Source organism: Mya arenaria, chromosome 5, assembly GCF_026914265.1.
Source record: "Mya arenaria isolate MELC-2E11 chromosome 5, ASM2691426v1".
Taxonomy (NCBI): domain Eukaryota; kingdom Metazoa; phylum Mollusca; class Bivalvia; order Myida; family Myidae; genus Mya; species Mya arenaria.
Genome location: NC_069126.1, coordinates 702,113 through 725,608, shown reverse-complemented (window position 1 = coordinate 725,608; position 23,496 = coordinate 702,113). Strand labels below are relative to the sequence as shown.

At 34.4% G+C, this 23,496-nt stretch overlaps 2 protein-coding genes across 5 annotated transcripts in view; both read right to left on the bottom strand.

The window, feature by feature from the left end:
* The window catches only part of LOC128233604 (transmembrane protein 145-like), a 28,291-nt gene extending 19,703 nt beyond the window's left edge, over nucleotides 1-8,588 (bottom strand). For 2 of the 3 annotated variants that reach the window (XM_052947354.1, XM_052947356.1), the window contains exons 1-4: nucleotides 8,418-8,588; nucleotides 7,292-7,366; nucleotides 5,362-5,436; nucleotides 933-1,172 (exon numbers count right to left, since the gene is read on the bottom strand). In XM_052947354.1, coding sequence (XP_052803314.1) covers nucleotides 933-1,172; nucleotides 5,362-5,436; nucleotides 7,292-7,366; nucleotides 8,418-8,513 — 486 coding nt within the window. In that variant the 5' untranslated portion in view covers nucleotides 8,514-8,588. Of the gene's footprint in view, nucleotides 1-932; nucleotides 1,173-1,970; nucleotides 2,166-5,361; nucleotides 5,437-7,291; nucleotides 7,367-8,417 lie in introns of all 3 variants that reach the window. The other variant, XM_052947355.1, reaches the window with a different exon arrangement.
* Nucleotides 8,589-9,437: 849 nt separating this feature from the next.
* On the bottom strand, nucleotides 9,438-22,118 carry LOC128233603 (arylsulfatase J-like). 2 transcript variants are annotated; one of them, XM_052947353.1, is made up of 9 exons: nucleotides 22,059-22,118; nucleotides 20,118-20,231; nucleotides 19,645-19,804; nucleotides 19,142-19,254; nucleotides 17,953-18,069; nucleotides 16,893-17,015; nucleotides 16,423-16,552; nucleotides 13,133-13,286; nucleotides 9,438-11,499 (listed from the first exon to the last, which is right to left on the bottom strand). In XM_052947353.1, exons 2-9 carry the CDS (start codon nucleotides 20,211-20,213, stop codon nucleotides 10,572-10,574), a joined length of 1,821 nt encoding a protein of 606 aa, XP_052803313.1. In that variant the 5' UTR covers nucleotides 20,214-20,231; nucleotides 22,059-22,118; the 3' UTR covers nucleotides 9,438-10,571. The 2 variants fall into 2 exon arrangements, with proteins under 2 accessions (XP_052803313.1, XP_052803312.1); XM_052947352.1 differs by lacking the exon at nucleotides 17,953-18,069 and adding an exon at nucleotides 17,312-17,428.
* Between the last annotated feature and the right edge of the window lie 1,378 nt (nucleotides 22,119-23,496).

The following is a 23,496-nucleotide window of genomic DNA, read 5'->3' as shown; positions in this document are numbered from 1 at the left end:
GTCCAGACAAGGCCTATACTCAGCACTCATTTTGACAAGTGTGACTTTGATCTTTGAGGTGCAGACCTGAGTCTTGTGCACGACATTGCCATCTCATCTTGGTGAACCTTCATGGCAAGTCTTTTCAAAGTCCTATACTGCATGGTCAAGATACATCCTGGACAAGGATCATTTCAACCTTTGACCTCTAAGCGCAACCTTGTCCTTTGAGGTGCAGACCTGGGTCATGTGTGCGACACGCCATCTCATCATGGTAAACCTTCATGACAAGTTTTTTGAAAATCCTTTACTACATGGTCAAGATACAACCTAGACAAGGATAATTTCAACCCTTGGCCTTTAACCTTCACCTTTCTCTTTGAGGTACAGACCTGGGTCTTGTGGGCGACACGCCACCTCATCATGGTGACCTTTTTTAAAAAATCTATACTGCATGGTCAAGATACAGCTCATACAAAGTTTAGTCCAGATTGATGCGAGCACGCAAATACTATGCCTCGCTCAGCGCAAGTGGGCTTGACAAAAATGTTAACTTGTTAAATTAAACCTAGACTCAGAAATGTAGTTAGAAAACATAATAGTAAACAAAAATTTGAAAACAAATTATGAGAATAAAAACAACACTATCAATAGAAACATTAAATATTGGGTTACAAAAGGTACAGAATAAGCTGTATTATCCATTCATATATTTAGCAGTACATTGTAAAACTAAAAAAAATATATTAGCAAATTAGAAAATAATCAGTCAGTTTCTGGGGTATACCATACAACCAAACACAAAAAAGTTCCCAAACTTCACAAAATTGCAGAGGATTTTATTGTAACCATGAATACTAAGTAGCAGCGTGTATATATACATGCAATTGTTGCTAGCACTAAGCAAAGTGAGAATGAGTTACATTACAGTAGATCAAGCTTAGCCAACTTACACCAGTAGAATTTCTGTCATGGCAACGACTTATGGCCATGTACCACCATCTCTCACGAGTTGATTGGAAATATCGGTCATCATTGCACTTTATACTGTCAACACCTCCGATAACTTTGTATTCACAATTGACATATGTGTACAGAAGTTGGATTGAAACTGACGTATTGTACGGGAATGGCATGATTCTTAATCTTTGTCCATTTTCAATTTTTGCCACATCAACTTTTTCTTGGCAGGACTGTTGAGGAGTAAATAACAAGAAATAAGTCTAACTTAAACAAATATTCTTTAGAGACCTCTGTAACATAAAATCCTTCACAATTCTGATAAGGCTTGGTAGAATTTTTGGCTGGATTCGATGAGGATATGCATAAACAGCAGAAAACACTTTGCCTGAGTTCTGATGTCATTGTATGCACTCTGTCTTACAATGATACCTAACCACAAATATGAAATATCAGGCTATTTCAGACATAAAATTAAGCCAATTCAATGATCATTTCAGTCACATAGAGGATAATTGTTTGTTTCGGTGTAAGATAGCATTATACTTTATCGAGTACCGGTAAGCACCAAAAGTTTTCAGTTATGCACCAAAAAGCATGAATTGAACTAAAATGACTACAGCATCTTATGATGTGTTATTTTTTGGCTTAAAATGTCTAGACGTGCTCTTCTGTATTCCACGATAACCTAATAGAGAGCACGCCGAGAACACCACCCCCCCCCCGACCCCTCCCCTGACAAGCCTACACGTCTGTTTTTGTGCAGCTTCGTCCCAAACTATATTGTATGTAATGGCAAAAGGCTCTCATATTGTAAAATGCAAAAACTGAACTAGGACACCCCTGCAAGCAAACCAGTTAATAGAGCAAGCAGGCAGGCAAGCAAAAGGCAATTAGTCTAAGCAATCATATACATAATCAAAAACACCACAGACAATCCACCACTAAATAAACAATTGATATATCAAAATAGCATGTGGGCACAAAAACCATGTGGCATGATGACTGCAGTGTCGTTTCCTTGCACTTACTGTCTGTGGGTTACAATGTGACACTGCTATGTACCACCAACGTTCTCGGGCTGATCGGAAAGATCTTTGTTCCGAACAATCATATTGCTCAACACCGTCAATGATAACCCTTGAGCACCCAGCACCATGTCCCTCCAAGAGGACTATTGCTTGGTTATTCTCTGGTTTCAGGACGGATTCTCGCTCTGTGCAATTCTGTTGTACATGAATTTAATGCAAAAAAGTGACAAAAATAAAGATAACAACCAAAAACGAGTGGCTACCTGTGAATATACAACAATCATAAACTTAACATAGCCTTGCTCAAACAGAGCTTTGTGCTCCATCAAACATCATTCACTTACATCGCCCTCACTCAGTTCACACCGGCTGACAGCAATATACCACCAGCGTTCCCTCGATGATCGAAACTTTCGCCCACCAGAACATTTATACATATTATTTTCAATAATGCAGCCTGAGAGAGCATTTTGGGTGGACAGGTAAATGACTTGGTTGTTGACAGGATTCAGGGCTGCAACTTTCTGGGCACAGGTCTGTATAAAGCAGAAAATACTAGCAATATCGAAAAACAAGACTAGTGTCACCCAAATAAAGCCATGTAAATGGGGCATGAAAAAAAAATGTTGGCTGTTTATTGAACATCAGAGCCTCAACATTTGTAACACATCATACAAATAATTCAGTTCTTTCATATTTTCTGAAATAAAAAGTTGTGTTTAAGTGGTACAGGAATATTTCAAAAAGTTACAATCATACACAAAAAAAAGAATTAGTTATATTTTATGCTTTTTACAAATCAAACCATTTCTACAAGAATTACAGAAAGCTTCTTATGTGGCTTTTTTTATTATTAACTGATTATGCATTTAACTAATTGATGTTTGCCAACTATTTATACATTGATTATCTCTGCACACACCCTGGACTTAAAACTCATACTTATTTTTATTTCTGATTTTTTTTTTCATTTATTTTTTCATTATTTAGAAATTAAAATTTGGTTAACTAAGATATCAGTCTGTGTTTTCACAATAATTTTAGAGTTAGACACTCTCAGTGAATTCAATCTGTGTGTAAAGTCTTATAAACGAAGGATTTTGAATATCAATCTGTCCACAACAATATGTATGCCAAGTCTTGATGTCAAACTTGAAAGTCCGCTGCATTACTTGGCAATGGTGTATATTGTTCAAGTTTGGTTCATGAAACATGAAGTATAGGCATGAAAAAAAATAAACCTATGTTTAATCAATTTACTACATGGGCTGCGAAAGTGGTCAAGTGGTTAAGGTGTCCCACCTCACCCAAGAGGTTGTGGGTTTGATCCCTATCTGGGGTAAATTCCAATGGCATCTTAAAAAGGGCGCAGCACAGGTTTCTACCTAGGATACGGATTTGAATTATTCATATCAGCTTTTAGCTGTTTTCACAATCAAGCTGAAATAACCAAGTATAAACTAAACAATAATTGAGCAAAACATGTAAATGTATGACTCAAATTGAACATGGAAGACTTGGCATAACTGTGATAGTTAGCTAAAAACCTTTGAAAATTATTGAGCTAAGGGGACAGTGTGAACTCACATCACTTGTTTCATTCTTGTAACATCTACTTATTGCAAAGTACCACCAGCGCTCCCGAGATGACTTAAATATTCGTCCCCCGATACAATCAAACATTCCATCGTCGGTGATAATACACCCCGATAGACCATAATCTGTCGTTAAGTTTACCACCTGATTGTTGCTTACATCTAGAACAGCTTCTTTTTCCTCACAACTCTAGTGAAACAATAGTTTGTATTTGTAAAAAACACACACAAAAAACACACTAAAAAGTCAATATTAGATTATGCTTGTCCATGGTAAGTTTAAAGATTGCTAAAGATAAAAATTCAAGTCCATAAACATTTAATTGTCTGGACTTTTACTCACAACTCTTCATTGACTTAGTAGAACAAATGACTATTCAAATCAGGGTGGCTCATTATGAGAGGCACAGGAACATGTTTCAGCCCTTAATCTAACACTTTGGTTAGAGAAAAGTACACACATTCTTGAAATTTGTGGTCCTGCTATTAATTTAGAGGTAAATCAATAAAATTAAAAACTCTTACCCCTTGAAGATATTGAATACATAGATTTCTTTAAGACAGTATTGTATTTTATGATAATGTGACTCTCAAATATGTGTTTACTTTATATCTGATTGGAAGGAGTGTTTATCACGAAAATGTGCAGCATTTACATTAAATTACATACTTCCTTATACAAGCCATGTAATTCAGATTGGATTATATTTGGCAAATTCTTTAAATGGCCAGCTGCCAAAATTTAAGTATTATGGTAATCTCTTAAACTTAATTTCGTGTCCTCAAATATTTACCATCATATTTTCGCACATAATATAACAATTAAAACCAATCGAAATGGTCACTTGATATTTAAAAGCTCAATACGTGTAAAACTATGACCTGTTCTTAGCTTCACCCTAGGAAAGGAAATACATAATATATCAATTCATGTGAAAACATGTGTACACAAAAAGCTGTTATTCTTAAGTCGAAACTTGATCACTTAGTAAAATAAGAATACAACCAACATTTTCAGACAAAAGCTTTGCATATAGGCAATCATTAAAGAACAAGGCTTAATTGTTCAGATTCCAACTTTCTGGGGTGTTTAAAGCTCCCCTACTGCTACTCCTGCTACTGATACTCCCGGCGTCAGATTTTGCATTGACAATGTGTCAGCCAATGAGGTTGTATCACGTGCATGGGCAAGTCAATTAGATGACCAGAAGTAATATCTTAATTATTAAGAAGGACTTGTTTTTGATTTTAAGATTTTACTTTGTCATTTAACTATTACTTAAATTACAAACTACATTTTCAGCCAATAAAATTGCAGACAGGCAATCATTAAGCACTAGGCTTAATCATTAAGAATTTTCAACTTTCGCAGGCATTTAAAGGTCTGCCAATTGCCACTCATACAATACACACTCTTTGCTTCAGATTTTGCATTGACTATGTGTCTGCCAATTTGCTCATTTGCTACGCTCACTCAGCCCATTCTTAGTCATTAAAATGTTACTTCATGTCATCTAACTATTACTTAATTCATCTGATTTTATGCACTGTGTTTACTAAGTCTACAAATTATGATATGTACATGTATGATATTATACAAATAAAATTTTGCAAAACAGTGCCATTTACTTTTTTTATTTTGTTTTTTACATTTTATTAATAAATTAAATAGAGTGATGCTGAATTTATCTTACGAATGATATTACATCAGACATAGGGGTGATTTTAAACAGTAGTACTGCAGTATTTAAAATATCTCCTGAATTGAAAATTGCTTTAACATCTCTCTTGTGTACCTTTCCTGATTTGTAAACAGCAGCCCACTGGTCCTCTGTGTCAAAGTAGAGCAAGATATTCTGTGGACCATATTCCTGGAACAATGGAACATGAGGGATATATTACCAGGAATGGTAAAGATTAAGAGATCGTAACATTGTTGGGTTGTTCTTTTTATACTGAGGTTGCCATACTCCATTACTTCATGAACTCTGTAAACTATTGTACAAATATTATGGTTGTATTGTTAGTTGAGCTAAATGACAAATCTACCAACACTGGAAATTATGCTATATTACAAAGGTATTGGCAATGTTTAGTCCATGTCAAACAAAAGAACTTTTATAATGGAACATTCCTTGTCACGTAATGTTCTAAATAAAGATATATATTTGACATGTTACATATTATTTTCAAATACTCAATAAAGTAGTTGACTATTTCTCAATACAGTTTATCATCTGATATGCCACTCATCATACATACAGCATATGGACATGCAGTTAGTGCCAAAATATATTTTTATCACAAAAAAGCAAATTTTTTTTTACTTCATTTCATAAATATATCCAGAAATATTTTATTTTTTAAAAGAATCAAAACATTATGTATTCGTATAATTGCAATATAACCAGTGCATGCATGGAGGACTGCTAGCTTCATAGAGAATGCTTGATCAGCACTCAACTGAATGATTGTTTATTCAATTTATGCATGCAATCTATGCCCAGACACAAACATTTTAAAACATGTATTTATGTATGCATGCACAGATCATTATTGATTTATCTGGAACAGATATTTTTTATTTGGTAGGATTGGCCAATACCCTAGTAAAACATGAGCACCGTTTATATATATGTTTTCAAAATCCTTTAATCTATTTTTGAGGTCAGTGTTTTCCACAAGTCAGTTAAATTAAATTATGAAACTGTTTAATCTTTAACCATTTATAACCTTCTTAACACACTTAACACCTTTACATATAAAGACATTGAACTGAATGTGACCATTACATAAAGCTTTAAAAACCAATACTTAAAATGTAGCACTAAATGAAATATTGTCTGTAACATCATTAAACATTCTGAACTTATATATTTATGCCATTTAATTCAATTATTTCCCATATATATCTTTTACTTTTTACACTAGACTTAGTTTTTTATATGTTCTACCTTGGCATAAAAAACAATAATTGGTTTTCATAATGAATAAGAAGTAGAAGATCCCAAATAGTTGTTCACTGCACGTTCATGAATAATGAAAACAAGGTGTATTTACAGTTCTAATCTTAACAACAGTTAACACCATTTATGTGAATGAACTTGCCATCTTCATAATTGACAGACATGTATATTTCGGAAACATGACTGTCAATCCAGGGGCCACAGATTCGAGCCCTGTTGCTGTGGTTCTAGGTGCTATTCAAATGTGCATGTTAGAGAACCCGAGTAGCTCTAGGGTTATTGTGTACTAAGCCCCACAATCCTAAGCCTAACAAAACTGATTTTCTAGGTGGTGCTGACACCCCAGGAATTGTGAGGTGGAACTCAAGACTAAAAGCACCATCCCCCCACCCCCAGTGATTTTCTGTGTGGTGTCAATCTGTCAAAACACATGAATAATACATGGGCAACAAATTATTCAACAATAGCGCTGCAGAGCGATTGCTAATGCAGGTGTTGTTTTTTTTTAGTCAAATACATGCATGGGGCATTAATATTTCATTTGAACATCTTGAAAAGTTATTAAACCAGGGCCAAGTTTTTGCATTACTTTTTAAGTTAATTCATGTTTTAATTATAACAAGGCATAACTCCACAAATATTCAAGCATAGATATGGGCCTTGCAACACATGTAGAAAGGCTATCACAATAACTAACCCTTTTTTTAAGAAGAGCTTAAAATGCATCTGATCAAAACTAATTAATTAAGGGACAACTCACAACTGGGTACTGGAATTCGAACTGCAGTGTCCCCTTCTTTGAAAGGAAACAAAACCGTGTAATGAACAGCCAGTCCTGAAAAACATGTAAAAATGCATGCATATACCAAACAAAATGTTGAATTTGAAAATTATCCAAATAGTGAACAAAAACTGTGCACCCAAAAGGTCTTGTTGGGAAGATAGCTGGTCTAAAATAACAGATGTTCATTACAGGATTATGGACCGCTAATCCCTAACAATTGTGAAAGTGAAGAATCTGCCATATTTAAAATTGTAAAAAAAAATGTCCACTGAATTATTTGGACTATTAAGATAGCCAGTATTTTTGCCTTTACATTGACGGATAGCCTTTTATTTAGAACATGTTTTCATAATGACCTTTCAAATCCAATGGATTTTGGAAACATTGATAGCTAACATTACATCATACGGGCTCATCTCATGACAAAGCTTTCAACAAATTTTGATGTCCCTAAGACAGAGAGTTCTACAATTTGAGTTTTTAAACGGAAACAGTTTTAAGATCAAGGTCACCAGAATTCATTAAGATTCATCTACTGGTTATGAGTTGACCAACGATTGAACCTGTTTACATGTAATTTGAGGTCCAAGGGCCCCTGGGTTCTTCAGTCATTTATTCAAAATGGATTTTCAGTTCAAGGTCATCACAACTTTGCCCTACTGACCTCAAAATCGATAGGGTTCATTACTGGTCATTACCAGCCTATCTACCAAGTTGGAGGTCCCTGGGCCTTAGTGTTTCTAAATTATTCATAGAAAACCGATGGAAGGACAGGCAGAGGGTCAGAAAGGCAGTGCAATTATTGTTTACTGCAGTTAGTGGGCATCCAAATTACACAAATTCATGATAAAACTTCAGATACGACAGAATAACAAGCATTCACCATTTGTGGTTCATTTATTTGAAATAAAAAATGAAACATTTTAATAAATGAATTGTGTATAAATTGACACTTGTTCACTCCGTTGATTTACAGAAATGTGTAAATTTGGCGCTGTCTTTGACATGTATATTGTGGCTAATTAATTCAAAGTAAAGTAAGATCCTAATGGGGTACGAAAAGAATAGTGTACGAAACTTGTTTACACTGGATACGCCATACCTCTAGAGAATCAATTTCTCCTTCCGCCCATTTTCCGTTACAAGATGGAGTAAGTAAAAATAAACAAATAACTGATGTCAAGAAAACGTTATTCATCTTTTAAATCCTTGTTTTCCGTCCGAGAGCGCTAAACAGTCAATTTACACGTCCGCCATTTTCTCATCACGTGACCAAAATCCCAGCAACAACGTAAACAATCGGCTATTTTTAGGAACACATCAATGAGTTCGCGTGTTGGTTTAATTGCCAATTAAAATGCCAATTTCATGCGATTTGCTTATTTTTCCATAAATTCTGATATCTTTTCATTAGCTGATTGATTGAATTGTTGATTGAAAACTTTATTAATCTATCTACCTGTATCTCGATCTATCTTCCATTTTACTGCATGGGGACAGGCCTACAGGACTGTGTATCATGTCTGTGACACTTGATGCGAGTCCCATATCGAAGCCCTACCGTGGACGGATTCGAGTATATGTGGTATCAGTTAAAGGGCGCCAAACTGTGGAAGGACAAGAACTTTGCAGGCAGAATATTTCAGTGGCTTGATTAATTAAACAAACAATCAATCAACTATAATTATAACCAATCAAGCAATATCATTCATTTATCCACTCCTGTATATCATTACTTTAAGTCATGTTGAAATTGTTCAATAGGATATGCAAAACATATGTCATGTAAATTAATGTTCATGAATCCATTACCCTCTGTTTTGAAACTCATAAGGGGCCATAATTCCTAAACATCTTATTAAACCCTGGAAATGTTTCTTTTAAACCAGAATGTGAATGCAGAACTTAACAAAATGCAATACAAATCTATGTATTGAAATCTATTGTCTCTGATGGTCATAAGTATTATGTTGGTGCAATTAAACAGACATTTCTATTTATGCATGAACATGCTTGTAATGTATAACAAATATGCGTCAGTGACCTTGACCCCAATTAAGGGAGGGGGTAGTGTTGTGGACGTCGGTATATGGATGCAGTAAGGAATTCAATAAAATGACAATATATTATCAAACTTTATTACATACATGTAGTATACGGTCCCTGTAGTATACACTATATTTTTCATCACCAAACAATATACAAGCAGCAACACCAACAGAAAATCGCACGAGGAATGTAAAAGATACACGAGTAAAATATAGGAAAATGCTGTCATGACTAGAAATGTTAAGTTCATTTCAGTTACATAAATAATTATGCACATAAGCTTTTATCGCTGGAATTAATAATAAATCTGGTCCTAATACACTTTATTCAGTATTAATTGGCCTAAATAGTAAATACTGATAACAAAATCAAAATGAGAAACACATTTGTTTTAATAGAGAAAAGAGTAATCAAATTAAATGTACAAATAATTTATTTATTAACAAATGAGAAGAAAATAAGAATATTTAAAACATGCTGTAAAAACTTAATATCAGAATTGTACTATACAATGTACCTGCTGTGATGCTTTGTGAAGAACATGGACTGATGGAATATTTGATATGATAAAAGAATTTTGAATACATTGTATATTTAATTCTTTTACAAAATCTGTATTCAACATTTTGGCGGGAGAACATGAATATTTATCTAGTGTAATCTCTAAAACAATAACTGAATATTTATAAGTGTGATAATAATTTTCTCATTGCAAAGATTACTTAAAATATTGTATATAGCATAATCACTGTTTATGCCACTAATTCACTTCAACATCTGACCTAATTCAACCCTCTTGTAACACTAATATATGCAAACTATTAATGTAAAAGAGTACAACCCACTACAGAAAGGCACTTTGAAATTGGACAGTCTACCTTCTGACGTTTTTTTTATAATTTTTAAAGGAAAAAAAATCTCCTATAAAACTTCAATATTTTGCCTTTCTGGGGAATTTTTAAAAGCCCCCAAAACAATACAAAGTAATCATCATACTGTAAAGAGTATTGCACAAAAACACAATGAGTAAAGCTGTAAAATTAATAAACAGATCAAGCCCCAAATATGCAGTTGTAAAAATGTATACATGTAGAAAAATTATCAATGTCACAGACTTCATTCAGTATCTCTTTTATATAAATCAATATAATGTATCATTATATCATACATCACATAAAAGAATATATTATAAAAAACAAAGGAAAGTCTACAATTTCACCCAAGGCACCCAGGCACCGTCATGATATTTTGGATTTCCTGCGGGATCGACGGGCGTATTCAGTGGCGGCACCATCGTGTCCTCGTACTGCTGAAGTTGCAACAACAGCTGGATAACCATGTCCTTGTTGTCCACAGCAATGTTGTTGTACTCACATGGATCATTAGCGATGTTGAACAAACATGGAGAGACTCGTGGATCGCAGTTTGTTGAGGCGTTGAATGGTTTTCGTCCGCACTCAACTTTGACTGGATGATTTTTATGATAGTAGGATTTCATTGTGTTTTTGAGTGGTTTCTTAAAGATTTTAGACTGCAGACCTTTAAAATCCATCCTGTAAGTTTCAAACTTTAGTTCACTTTCAATATTACTATCAATGTTAGATTCAAGTATTTCAAAATCAAAATCGCCACCCATGCCCATATTTTCTGCCACTGCATGTTCAAAGTGCTTCAAATTTTGTTGAAGTCTTTTTTCAATGGGAGATTCATTTTCAGTAATACCATTTTTACCTCCAAACATTTTAAATGCAGCAGAGTTATTTGCATGCAGCATTTCACTATCTGACGGCTTAGCCCATGGTGGATACCAATCACTCAAGGCCATCCCAATATCACCAACCACAATCTTATAATCCCCAACACGTAGTCCCATTTGACCTTTACCTGAGGGGTCAATATTATGGAGAATCTCCTGACGTTTCCCAGCTTTGTTATTGGTAAGAGAGTCCCACTCACTCTGCCCATCAAGATTCTTCATAACTGAGGCGTCCCCACCCGCAGCCGTGTACAATGTTGGTAACCAGTCACAAACGTGTAACATGTGGTTGGACACGTAACCAGACTGGTTTAGTAGTGGAGATGAGATGAAACCAGTCCCCCGAACTCCGCCTTCCCACTGTGTGACTTTCATACCTCTGTGAAATGAGAAAGAAGCAATGCTTGAATGAAGTTACTGACGTTATAATGTTTTTGCCTACTTAAAGTAATTCTATCAATGTATCCAATGTATGACTATACGACTCTTTGATGCCTGCTGACCGCTTATTTTGCATATAAGGGTTTCATGTGTAGACATAGAATATGCCAAAAATATTGAATAATATTATTATAGTAAATACCTGACATTAAAAAATTGCAAAATAGGTAATTTCATGTCAAATTGCAGTTAAAATAAAGAACAAGAATGCAAACTGCCATATCTTTTACAATATCTGTTTTCAGGGTTCATTTGTCTTACATATTGTTAATCAGCAAGTAATGCCCTTTGAAATAATATCATAATTTAATACCCAGTATATGAGGTTACCGTATAATAATTTTATGTGGTTACAATATCATGATTTGTTATATGAGGTTACCATAACATAAATATATGTGATAACCATATAACAATTTTATTGGTTTTTTGTATCATAATTATATGTGGTTACCGTATCATTATCAAATGAGGTTATTGTATCATAATAAATTATATGGGGTTTCCATACCTCATTTATGTGGGATAACCGTATCAAAATTAAATGGGCTTTCCATATCATAGTTACATGGGTTTACCGTATCAGAATTGAATGAAGTTACCATATCATAATTATCAGTGGTTACCACATCATATTTTATTATATGAGGTTTCCATATCATAAATAAACGGATTACCATATCACAACTATATGGTTTTTTTTTCCATACTTTTATGGGGCAACCATATCACAATTATATGAGGTTACTGTAACATAATTATAAGTGGTTACCACATCATATTTTATTATATGAAGTTTCCATCTTATAATTAAATGGGATTACCAAATAACAATCATATGGGGTTCCGTATCATAATTATATGAGGTAATCGTATCACAATTATGTGAGGTTCCCGTATCAAAATTATATGGGGTTATTGTATTATAATTATATGGGGTTTCCGTATAATAATTATATGGATTTCAGTATCACAATTATATGGGGTTAATGTATCACAATTATATGAGGTTATAGTGATATTATGATATGGGGTTTCCCTTTAATAATTATATGGGGTTATAGTGATATAATGATATAGGGTTTTCATATCACAATTATATGGGGTTATCGTATCATAATTATATGGGGTTTCCCAATCGTAATTATACGTGATTACCATAACATAATTATTTCGGGTTTCCATATCATAATTGTATTGGGTCGCCAGGATTCAAAATTTCACATACCAGTAGTAATGGTAGGATGAAATGATAAGCATATTTGTACACAGGTTCTTAAGTGATTCATTGATCAACTCACTGCATGTACAACTTAGTGGATGTTAACTAGAGCAAGAGCCTTGCAGGAGGGTGCCAAAGGTTATCCCTCTTTTTCTCAAGGCCTTACACCAGTAAGGTTTACCGGTATGCTAGTTTATAGTAGAGTTACATAAGAACTCATATGTACTAAGCTTGATGATGGTTTTTGGCTGACATTTAAGAGTTGGAATGACACAAAACCTGACTGTGACACTAAGAGTATGACAGTACCTGGACTGTTTAAATGATTGCATGATCATAATTAAAGTACCTGAGAGGGAAATTGTTGGCTGCATTGGCATCAAACCCATTAGCCGGCCCCCCATTATCAGTGGTAAACATGATAACGGTGTTGTCGTACATCCCTTGATCTTTCAGTGTCTTCACCACCGCACCCACCGAGTCGTCCAGGGCAGCGACCATACCTGCAATAGTTGTGAGTCAACTACACGAATCATTTATAGTGTTGCCCTTCAAGGTAGCCGGTGTTGTTTACAAGATTATCAATAAGGAAACATAAGTACGGGTCAATTATTTCCCCTGACTTTCTTATATTTAAGCCAGGCAGGTAATGGACAAATTGTAAAAATGTCTCCTTACCATGGACCAGTCAGGCCAAAGACAACCAGAAGCCGCAATGTGACAAAACCAGGCTTTTCAAATAGGCAATTAAAAATTAAAGCCTTCACATAAATTACCTGCACAACACTGTCCATCAATCTTTACCCAAATTATTGGGCGAAAACCAATGATTGACGCCCAGCCCACCCGCCCATTCGCCCAATGGTCCAACAGCATCCCATTTTTCTAATGTAATGTAAACCAATCTTTGACCTGGCCATCCATATGGCATTCTCATTCTTATTTCCCATTTTTCGTTCAAAACCTGGTTAAAATTGCTTCAATTATAGTATTAATTTTATGTGGTTACAGTATCATAATTTGTTATATGAGGTTACCGTAACATAAATATATGTGATAACCATATAACAATTTTATTGGTTTTTTGTATCATAATTATATGTGGTTACCGTATCATTATCAAATGAGGTTATTGTATCATAATAAATTATATGGGGTTTCCATACCTCATTTATGTGGAATAACCGTATCAAAATTAAATGGGCTTTCCATATCATAGTTACATGGGTTTACCGTATCAGAATTGAATGAAGTTACCATATCATAATTATCAGTGGTTACCACATCATATTTTATTATATGAGGTTTCCATATCATAAATAAACGGATTACCATATCACAACTATATGGGGTTTTTTTCATACTTTTATGGGGCAACCATATCACAATTATATGAGGTTACTGTAACATAATTATAAGTGGTTACCGCATAATATTTATTATATGAAGTTTCCATCTTATAATTAAATGGGATTACCAAATAACAATCATATGGGGTTCCGTATCATAATTATATGGGGTAATCGTATCACAATTATGTGAGGTTCCCGTATCAAAATTATATGGGGTTATTGTATTATAATTATATGGGTTTCAGTATCACAATTATATGGGGTTAATGTATCACAATTATATGAGGTTATGGTGACATTATGATATGGGGTTTCCCTTTAATAATTATATGGGGTTATAGTGATATAATGATATGGGGTTTTCATATCACAATTATATGGGGTTATCGTATCATAATTATATGGGGTTTCCCAATCGTAATTATACGTGATTACCATAACATAATTATTATAATAATAAGTTATATAGGGCAGGATTTTTTACATAAAGTTGTGTCTAAATGTCACTTTCACACTTAAAACCATGCCATTATGTCAGGATCAACTGTAACTAGAGTGCTCTATAAATACAATATATTTACACGGCTTGCTGGTACATGAAACACATAATAAGATTATAAGTGATTTGTACAAGTCCTAAAACTACCATAGTTACTGGTACACAGCAGTAAGAGATGTTGAGGTCTGAATTTTTATTGGTGGTTTCAGGGACTTAACCCATATTCATGTAAATCACAGAGACCAGTTTACACTAATTGCCTAATAAAAGCATTTCTTATTCATAATCCTAGATTTTACACAAATCATCACTTTTGAAAGGCTAATGTATGAAGCAAACACATCAGATTAAAAAAAAAAATGCTGCATTCTCCTGATGTCAATATAATTGCTTATTTCAGAAATACAACTAAATGCAGATGCAATCTTTTTGTAACAAAATAAATATAAAAGCATATAAAATAATCCAAATCGTATAAGAAATCACATAGTAATTAAGTGATTAAATCTATTTGAAGCATTTCTTGGATAAATAGGAATTCAAATGACTTTGATATTATATCAGAATTTTTAATCCAGAAATGTACCAGGTAACCAACACTTCAACAAGATGGTTATTTTCCTCAGTCTATTGACAGGCAATATTAAAGAACTATTTAAGTCTATCACACATCAGCATTTTTTCACTGGTAACAGGTGTATCAAGATTCATGTGAATATCTTTTAGAGTGTTCGAGTCATACAGGACCTGAAAGGTTGCCATTTCAAACAAAAAATTATTAAACAAGTTTAGCGGAAGAAATAAAGTAAGCCTTGTTGTATTAAATAGCAACAAAAGGAGGAATCACATGACACACTTGTCGCCAAAAGGAAGACTATATTTACATAGCAACAAAAAGAGGAATCACATGACACACTTGTCGCCAAAAGGAGGAATCACATGACACACTTGTCGCCAAAAAGAAGACTATATTTACATTTTCTTTTAACAAAATTGACACTATACTATTACGTAATGATTGTATTACACTGGAAACAAGCAACACCATGTGATTAAAGAGCGTATGGTAAGACGTTTTGCGTAACATTGCTTACGACAAGTTTAACAACACCAAGGCTATACAATACCTAGACTTCTTTCTTTAAAAAAAACTGACAGATCACTAGAACCTTGAAAATGTGTTAAGTTATAAGTATTTAATAATATTAAAATCTGACAACACCACCATCGCCAGTTCTAGCAAAGCTTTACAATGGGTTTCCCTGTACATTTGGCAGAGGTGAATGGAGAGCAGCAATAAGGAAAGGGTCATGTTTGGTTCAAGATGAATTAGCAAAAAATGGTTAAAAAGTGAAAGCAATCAAGTTAGTTGAATTTAAGTTATTTTACTAATGTAAGTAATTAACTAATTGAAAGTGTACATTATTGCATTGCATTTCAAGAGATGAACAGGTGCATATCATATGTACATTATTGCATTGCATTTCAAGAGATGAACAGGTGCATATCATATTCCTGCTTCAATACAACTCTGTGACAATTAATTTCATCTAGCAGCTATGTTATTTACACAAGCATTTTGATAAAAAAAGTTTAACCGTTTTACCTGCAAACAACCTTCTGAGATAATTATCAATGTGAGGAAACCGGTCTACATAATCTTGCGGGGCTTGTAAAGCATCAGGAAAATTTCCCCTATGAACAGCCTGCTCCGCAAAGTAGAGATACAGGGGCTAAAAATAGAAACATGTTTTGGGTTTTTTAAAAATAACCCAGTAGACTGGTTACCTGCGAACAGTCTCCTGTGGTAGTTGTTGATGTGCGGAAATCGGTCTACATAGTGCTGGGGAGCCTGAAGTGGGTCGCCACCCGTATTTCCACTGTGTACAGCTTGGTGCGGGAGGTATAGATATAACGGCTAGAATAAAACCTTGGTGATTAACATCAACACACAATAAAATATAGGAATCTAAACACCACCATTAAACATTCATATACATCTACCAAAATAAAAGAATGTTATAAAATGTTAAATGTTTAAAGAAAACAAAGTCCATATGAAATAAGAACAATATGCACTTGTTTTGAAATCCTGAAAAGTAAGCTTATCTTTTGCTTGTTTGCCCATGAGAAATTGCTTGGGTAACACTTCAAAACACATTGCCTAAGGAACAAGGCTAAAAACTGAGACCATATACAGGTACTGATTTTTTTATATTTTGATGTCAGTCTGCCAATCCATAAAGCAAGCCCCAAACCTCAGAAGTGTTGTGGTTGCGGATAATGTTGACAGCCTCGGCAGTGAAGAGATCAGTGGAATACAGATTGGTCTCATTACGAAGTAGGTCCAAGTTCCGACGCCAATCTAAACCCCAATATGCCTGTAGTGAGGGTTAAATAAATATCACAACTGTTCAAAATATGCAAAAACATGTATTGAAAAAGCTGTTTTCCTACAATCTATCTTTTTTATTATTGACAATATCTCAAGTATTTAGTAAATGAAATATAAATGGCATATTCATTTCAATTTTTATTTTTAAATTTTATGACTCAAACATCACTGGATATCCACATTCCATGCTGTTTCATGTTTTATTCAGTCATGAATTTCAAACCATGGAGGACAATAGTAGATTTCCCCACTGTTAAAAAAATGAAACTTTATTGAACATACGAGGTCAGCCTCGTAGGTGTGGTCATAGTAGTCCTCACAGCCTTGATAGTAGCCATAGTGGGACTCAAACCCACGGAACGTTGGCAGATACTCCTCCGCAAACATTCCCAGATGCCACTGAAATATGGATTTGCAAGAAAGGAACATGTTAAAAGCATAACCTATGGGCGCTGAAGCGTTTCCAACTTTGGCAATGATATAAAAGTGAAATGGAGACAAGCAACTATGGACAAGAGCTCCATAAAATGACCAAAATTTAAGGAAAAGTAAAATTATAAGTATGGGTGATGTTTTGTATTAGACAAAGACATTGAGGCCTCTTGAATGAAGGTGTATTGTGATTGTTGTTTTCACATAAAGCAAACCCAACTTAGTTGTGACTACATTCATGTTCACACCAATGGATCAATCAACTTGAATTACAATGGAAGTGGCACCTGGGAAAGAGAAGGAGTCAGAGTGTTCTAATACCATTTGTGTTTTAATTTCTTTATTACTAAACCCATGCTCAGATTATTTCTGAAATAAATCTTTGAAGATCCCAAGCATTATGTGATACCCCCAGCCCCCTGTACTTTTATTTCACAAAACAAACTTCAACACCCAAATGCAGCCCAGTGTTTCACCCACACATATCTTACTGGAGTGCATTCAGCCATATGGTCAAAGTAGTCTCCATGACCTAACAGATAGCCAAAGTGGCTCTCAAAACCCCGATATAAGGGTGTGAATTCTTCAGCATAAAAACCCAGGTGCCACTGAAATGATAGGGAAGAGATGTTAAATCGTGCAATACTGACAAAAAAATAGAATCCATGAATTTTACGGTAAAATAACTATTAAAATTGATATGCCATACCTTACCAATCATCTGTGTTATATCTACGATATGCCTTGATAACCATGTGTGTGCAATATCCAATATACCATACTTTGTTGGACAATGCATATGTGTGATATCCAATATATACTGTACTACATATGCATGCTTTCCAAGATAAACCATACTTTGTTGACCAAGTGTGTGCGAAATCGAAGATCTACCATACCTTGCCAACAATGTATATGCGATATGCAAGATATACTGTACCTTAGAAATTGACCATGTGTTCAGTATCTAAGATTTACCATACCTTGCCAACCATGTGTGTACAATATCAAAGATATACCATACCTTGCCTTAACTATTCGTACAATATCTGAGATCTAGCATACCTTGCCAACCATGTGTGTGCAATATCAAAGATATACCATACCTTGCCTTAACTATTCGTACAATATCTTAGATCTAGCATACCTTGCAAACCATGTGTGTGCAATATCAAAGATATACCATACCTTGCCTTAACTATTCGTACAATATCTTAGATCTAGCATACCTTGCAAACCATGTGTGTGCAATATCAAAGATATACCATACCTTGCCTTAACTATTCGTACAATATCTGAGATCTAGCATACCTTGCAAACCATGTGTGTGCAATATCAAAGATATACCATACCTTGCCAACCATGTGTGTGCAATATCAAAGATATACCATACCTTGCCAACCATGTGTGTGCAATATCAAAGATATACCATACCTTGCCTTAACTATTCGTACAATATCTGAGATCTAGCATACCTTGCAAACCATGTGTGTACAATATCAAAGATATACCATACCTTGCCAACCATGTGTGTGCAATATCAAAGATATACCATACCTTGCCTAAACCATTTGTACAATATCTTAGATTTAGCATATCTTGCCAACCATGTGTGTGCAATATCAAAGATATATCATACCTTGCCTAAACCATTTGTACAATATCTTAGATCTAGCATACCTTGCCAACCATGTGAGTGCGATATCCAAGCTCCTGGAACCACTGAGGCATGATCTTCTCTTCCAGGGGGAGGCCATAACGCTGCGAGGCAAAGATCACACTATGTTGAAGACCTACAAACAACATACACTTACAACCTGCAGTTATCATGACATTTGTAGGTTTTAAAACATTATAAATGTCTTCCACTCTTGGTGCATTAATATTCTACTTAAACAGAAAAACAATGCTTTATAAGTGTGTCTGAAACCCCATTTAGTCCTCATCAAAGAATAGAACAGTTAAAACAGGTCACTTTCTGTGAAATCTATTTTCAAGTACATTCATCATAATGTTAATGTTTTCTTAAAAATTTCATCAACCATACGAGTGATGAACATTAATCAGCATTGTATGAAGTGTTTTTGTTTTTTCATTTTAATGGTGGTAACAAATATACCTTATCCCATTTGGCTTGTAAATCTTATCTACAACTATAGCAAAGGTAGCCACTGTTTACCCACCAGTATGTATGGGGTGCCTGCCAGACATGAGGGCCCCTCTAGTAGGGGTACAGATGGGGGACACATAGTAGTTGTTCAGAATGATCCCCTCATATGCCAGTTTGTCAATGTTCGGGGTCGGGATTTGGTTCGAGCCATGGAAGCTCACATCATTCCAACCCTAGAAATGAATCATAATAAAGCATTGTATTAATGATACCTAAGTTTCTGATTATGAGCAAAATTAATTAATGGTTTGTGTTGTCATATGACAAAATGTTGTTTTACTTTCTGTTAATAACTGAACCTTTGAGTATTCAATATTCTTCTAGGCTCAAAACAAATCTCAGTTTTAAAGTTATTATTATCTTAAAATTTCATATTGCTGAAGTTACAATAATAACACTTTTTTACAATCAGATGTTTGTTCTACTTATATTTTATCTCACAATCTTGTGTCATATGACTTAGTTTTGACCATACAAAAAGCATACCAGATCATCTGCTACAATGACGATGATGTTAGGTCTCTCAGCTGACCTTGCGAAGCCGCAACAGATCAGGAGCAACCACACACATGGGTTCATCATAACAGCTATTTGTGCATTCTGCAATATTTGTATAAACTTAAAAATCATGTTCATTGAAAACTGTATCACATAATTCATATATGTATGATATTTACACATTGTTCCAGTTGTAACATTACAAATTATGTGAAAGTTTATACATGATGTAGACCTTGTTAATATTTAGGCAGGAGTCTCAGAGTAGGAGTACAAGGTAAGACCTTGATAGGAATGTATGAGCTGGGGCTGCAGGGGTCTTCAGTTAACCAGGTGAAAATACACATACATTCGCAAACGCCCGCACACACATGGGTGGTTACATTACCTTGCCTATCCCCCTAGGAAGCGAGATAATCAAAGCTATATTAAATTGTGCATAAGTTAAAAAAGTAAAACTCACAATTTTTTTTTCATTGTGCATAGTTATAAATAATAAATATTTGGCAATAAAAATTATTTAAATATTAAATATACATTCTATCTATAATGTACCCCTCCTGAAATTTGTATTGAAATATGTTCACTATCACACATTCCTAAAATATTTAAAAATTAATGCCTGAAAAAGACCATTTACCGGAATTTTGCTAGCAGATGGCATAAAAACATTTCACAAAGAAACAAAGAAGATTAATCCTTCAAATTGCTTGAAATTGGGGCTTTAAAGTTTAATGTAACAGACTGTACGGCTTTAAAGTTTAATGTAACAGACTGTACAAGTGCAAGTGCACCTGTGAGGGTTCAAACCCACGACTTCTCCATCTGCAGGTGGACACTCTACTGAGTCCTTATAAAAGCCAGCTCAATCTATACTGAGATGGTACAAGTGCCGCTGTAAAATTTTTCTACCCGGTTACACATTCCATCTCCATTACGAAATTTGTGCCCGAATTTCGGAGGCAAAGCTCAATTTGCAATAATCTTGAGGCTCATCGTGCAACACGGGTTCTTCGTTGGGCACCATTGTAATAGACGGCATTCATTTATAATTTTAATGTTCGTATTTTTGTTAAACTGAATTTATATACACATTTCAGCGACACCATGTGCGCGTAGTCCAAATAATTGTACGTCGACAGATTTTTTTTACGAATTCTGATATGGCAAATCCTTCACGTACAAATTGTTTTATACCAAAAGTGGGTAGTTATTCCGATTGGGATTCTGGGTTAAAACATATTGCGTCTGTAAAATATCATAAAAACAAGAAATATTACCAGATAATGTTATTTTATATTAGTTCCGTAGACATAAAATAAATATCCAATGAATAATTTTGTTTGACGGGTTTTCTTCATTTCATTCTGTCAAAACATAACGCTATATATACATGAAAGGCACCTGCAAAGCTTCAGTTCACACTTAAAACAATCGGAACATTTCGGCCATGACCGAGTTGTGACGATTGTAATTACGAGGTCTATCTCGAAGCTTGTAGGAGGTGGCAGAGTTATTACGATTGGGTCGAGTTTCTCCACTTGACATAATTGTTGTCTGTGTTAGTCAAGTTTCGTTTTATTGGAAAGGTAAATAATGTGTGTTAATGCATTAAATGCTTGTTTTGTGCAAAATGACTTCTCACTTACATGGTAAAATATGAATATAAACCTTTATTATCAATTTCAAACATAAAATACTTCACTTAATACAATTTCAATATTTTTCAAACACCCCGGGTTTTTGTACAAACCCGTTTAGACGTTAGGGATTGGAAGGTCTATTATTTTAGACTATCTGAGTAATACCAATCATTGATAAATGCAAACGCGCTTGCTTAAATTCATTCCATGCAACTTTAGTCTTAATTTGTTTTCAGGTTTGGTGATTTCATAAAAAGAAATAAGAATTAGATAATAATAAAATTACCTAAAAACGTCAAAATAAACAAAACCAAATCATGTGATCAGTGGCAAAAATGAAACAAAGGGAAGCTACTTGTGATTTTGTCAATTATAACAAATAAGACAAAACGTCTATCACATCACCACAACCGCAGTACAAAAACACGCAGCGCTAGTTCCCCTTTCTGTTATTAGAAATTATTCTGTCTGAGGTGAATTAACTCCGGCGGGACTAACTTTTTTTATAACTAAAATTGCAACACTTTTTTCATCTTGGAGTAGTCTCAATGTGACTTTGAATTTCCATTTGCATTTAAACGAACTTAAGGCCGTGATGGGTCAAGATATTATGCAGCCATTGGGTTCTGACAGACCTTTATAAATTCTGAAACAACAAGCGTTCCTGTCTGTAGGAGATCACTCAAATATAAGAAACAATCTGAACACACTCTACTTTTATTTCAAGCGTATGCATTGGCATCGTCGGCATCGGTACCTACTTCCGTTATGCTTCATAAATTCCGCGGGACAATTGACAAAATCTCGCCAGAGTATTTTCCGAAGGGTTTGAGCAAGAAATGCGTGAGCTTATAAATAAGCAGATAACAAATACTTGGTTTAGTTTGTTTATATATGAATTGTAAATATCCGTTTATGGCTTTAATTATGTTCGTAATAAAAACATACATTTGAGTGTGTTATAGTCATATTTGACTGTGTGTTTGAACACGATTCAAGAGTGCGGCGGCCCCAGTTTTGGCAACAGCTCACTAGCCATACCAAAATGGTTCTATGTTTAGCGTCATGTTCCAGTTTCATAACCTGCCTACAGACAGGAAAACACAAACATGATAATGTCGAGCGAAAAAAAGCGCTCGGAAAAGCAATCCAGCAAGGCTACTTGCAGGTTCATATTTTTTAAAGCAAAGTATGTTTACAGTATGATTAGTAAAATAAACATAAAACGGGCTTACGATTATAAAAGTGTTATAAATGCAGATTTTAAAGTTTTATTTTCATTTCTTTAAAACATACCAGCCAGAGGACGCCAAAAGTTGTAACTCTAGACTAAAAGATCATTTTTGCAACTGGCAGAATAGTAAAAGTAACATAACGTAACATAAAGTTGATTTCGATGTAAGCATGTACAGCTTATTACCAAAGATTTTAAATATTAAATAAGAGAAATTAAATAGGTGATTAACTAGCTATTTCTAAAACCCGGGCCGCCATAAACCGTACCGTACACTTGTCCATTTAAAGTTTTATGTCAGTAATGTTTTTTTGTTTTTTTTATTCATACACATACATTATTTTATTGATGATTACATTTTTGCACACTTAATCATATTTTTAGTCTTAAAAATTGTGGGTTTTTTTGCTGAAAATTGTCTGGCATACATCTTCCCTATTTATTAACAAATGGGTATACATAATCCTTTAAGCCTTGGTCATGTGACCTC

Excerpts from the sequence above, each read along its gene's own strand:
- LOC128233603 (XM_052947353.1), bottom strand. The coding sequence starts at position 20,213 with ATGATGAACCCATGTGTGTGGTTGCTCCTGATCTGTTGCGGCTTCGCA. Across the intron at positions 19,255-19,644 it reads CAGGCACCCCATACATACTG|GTCTTCAACATAGTGTGATC; the intron begins GTGGGTAAACAG and ends TGTTGTTTGTAG. Across the intron at positions 11,500-13,132 it reads GCCAACAATTTCCCTCTCAG|AGGTATGAAAGTCACACAGT; the intron begins GTACTTTAATTA and ends CTCATTTCACAG.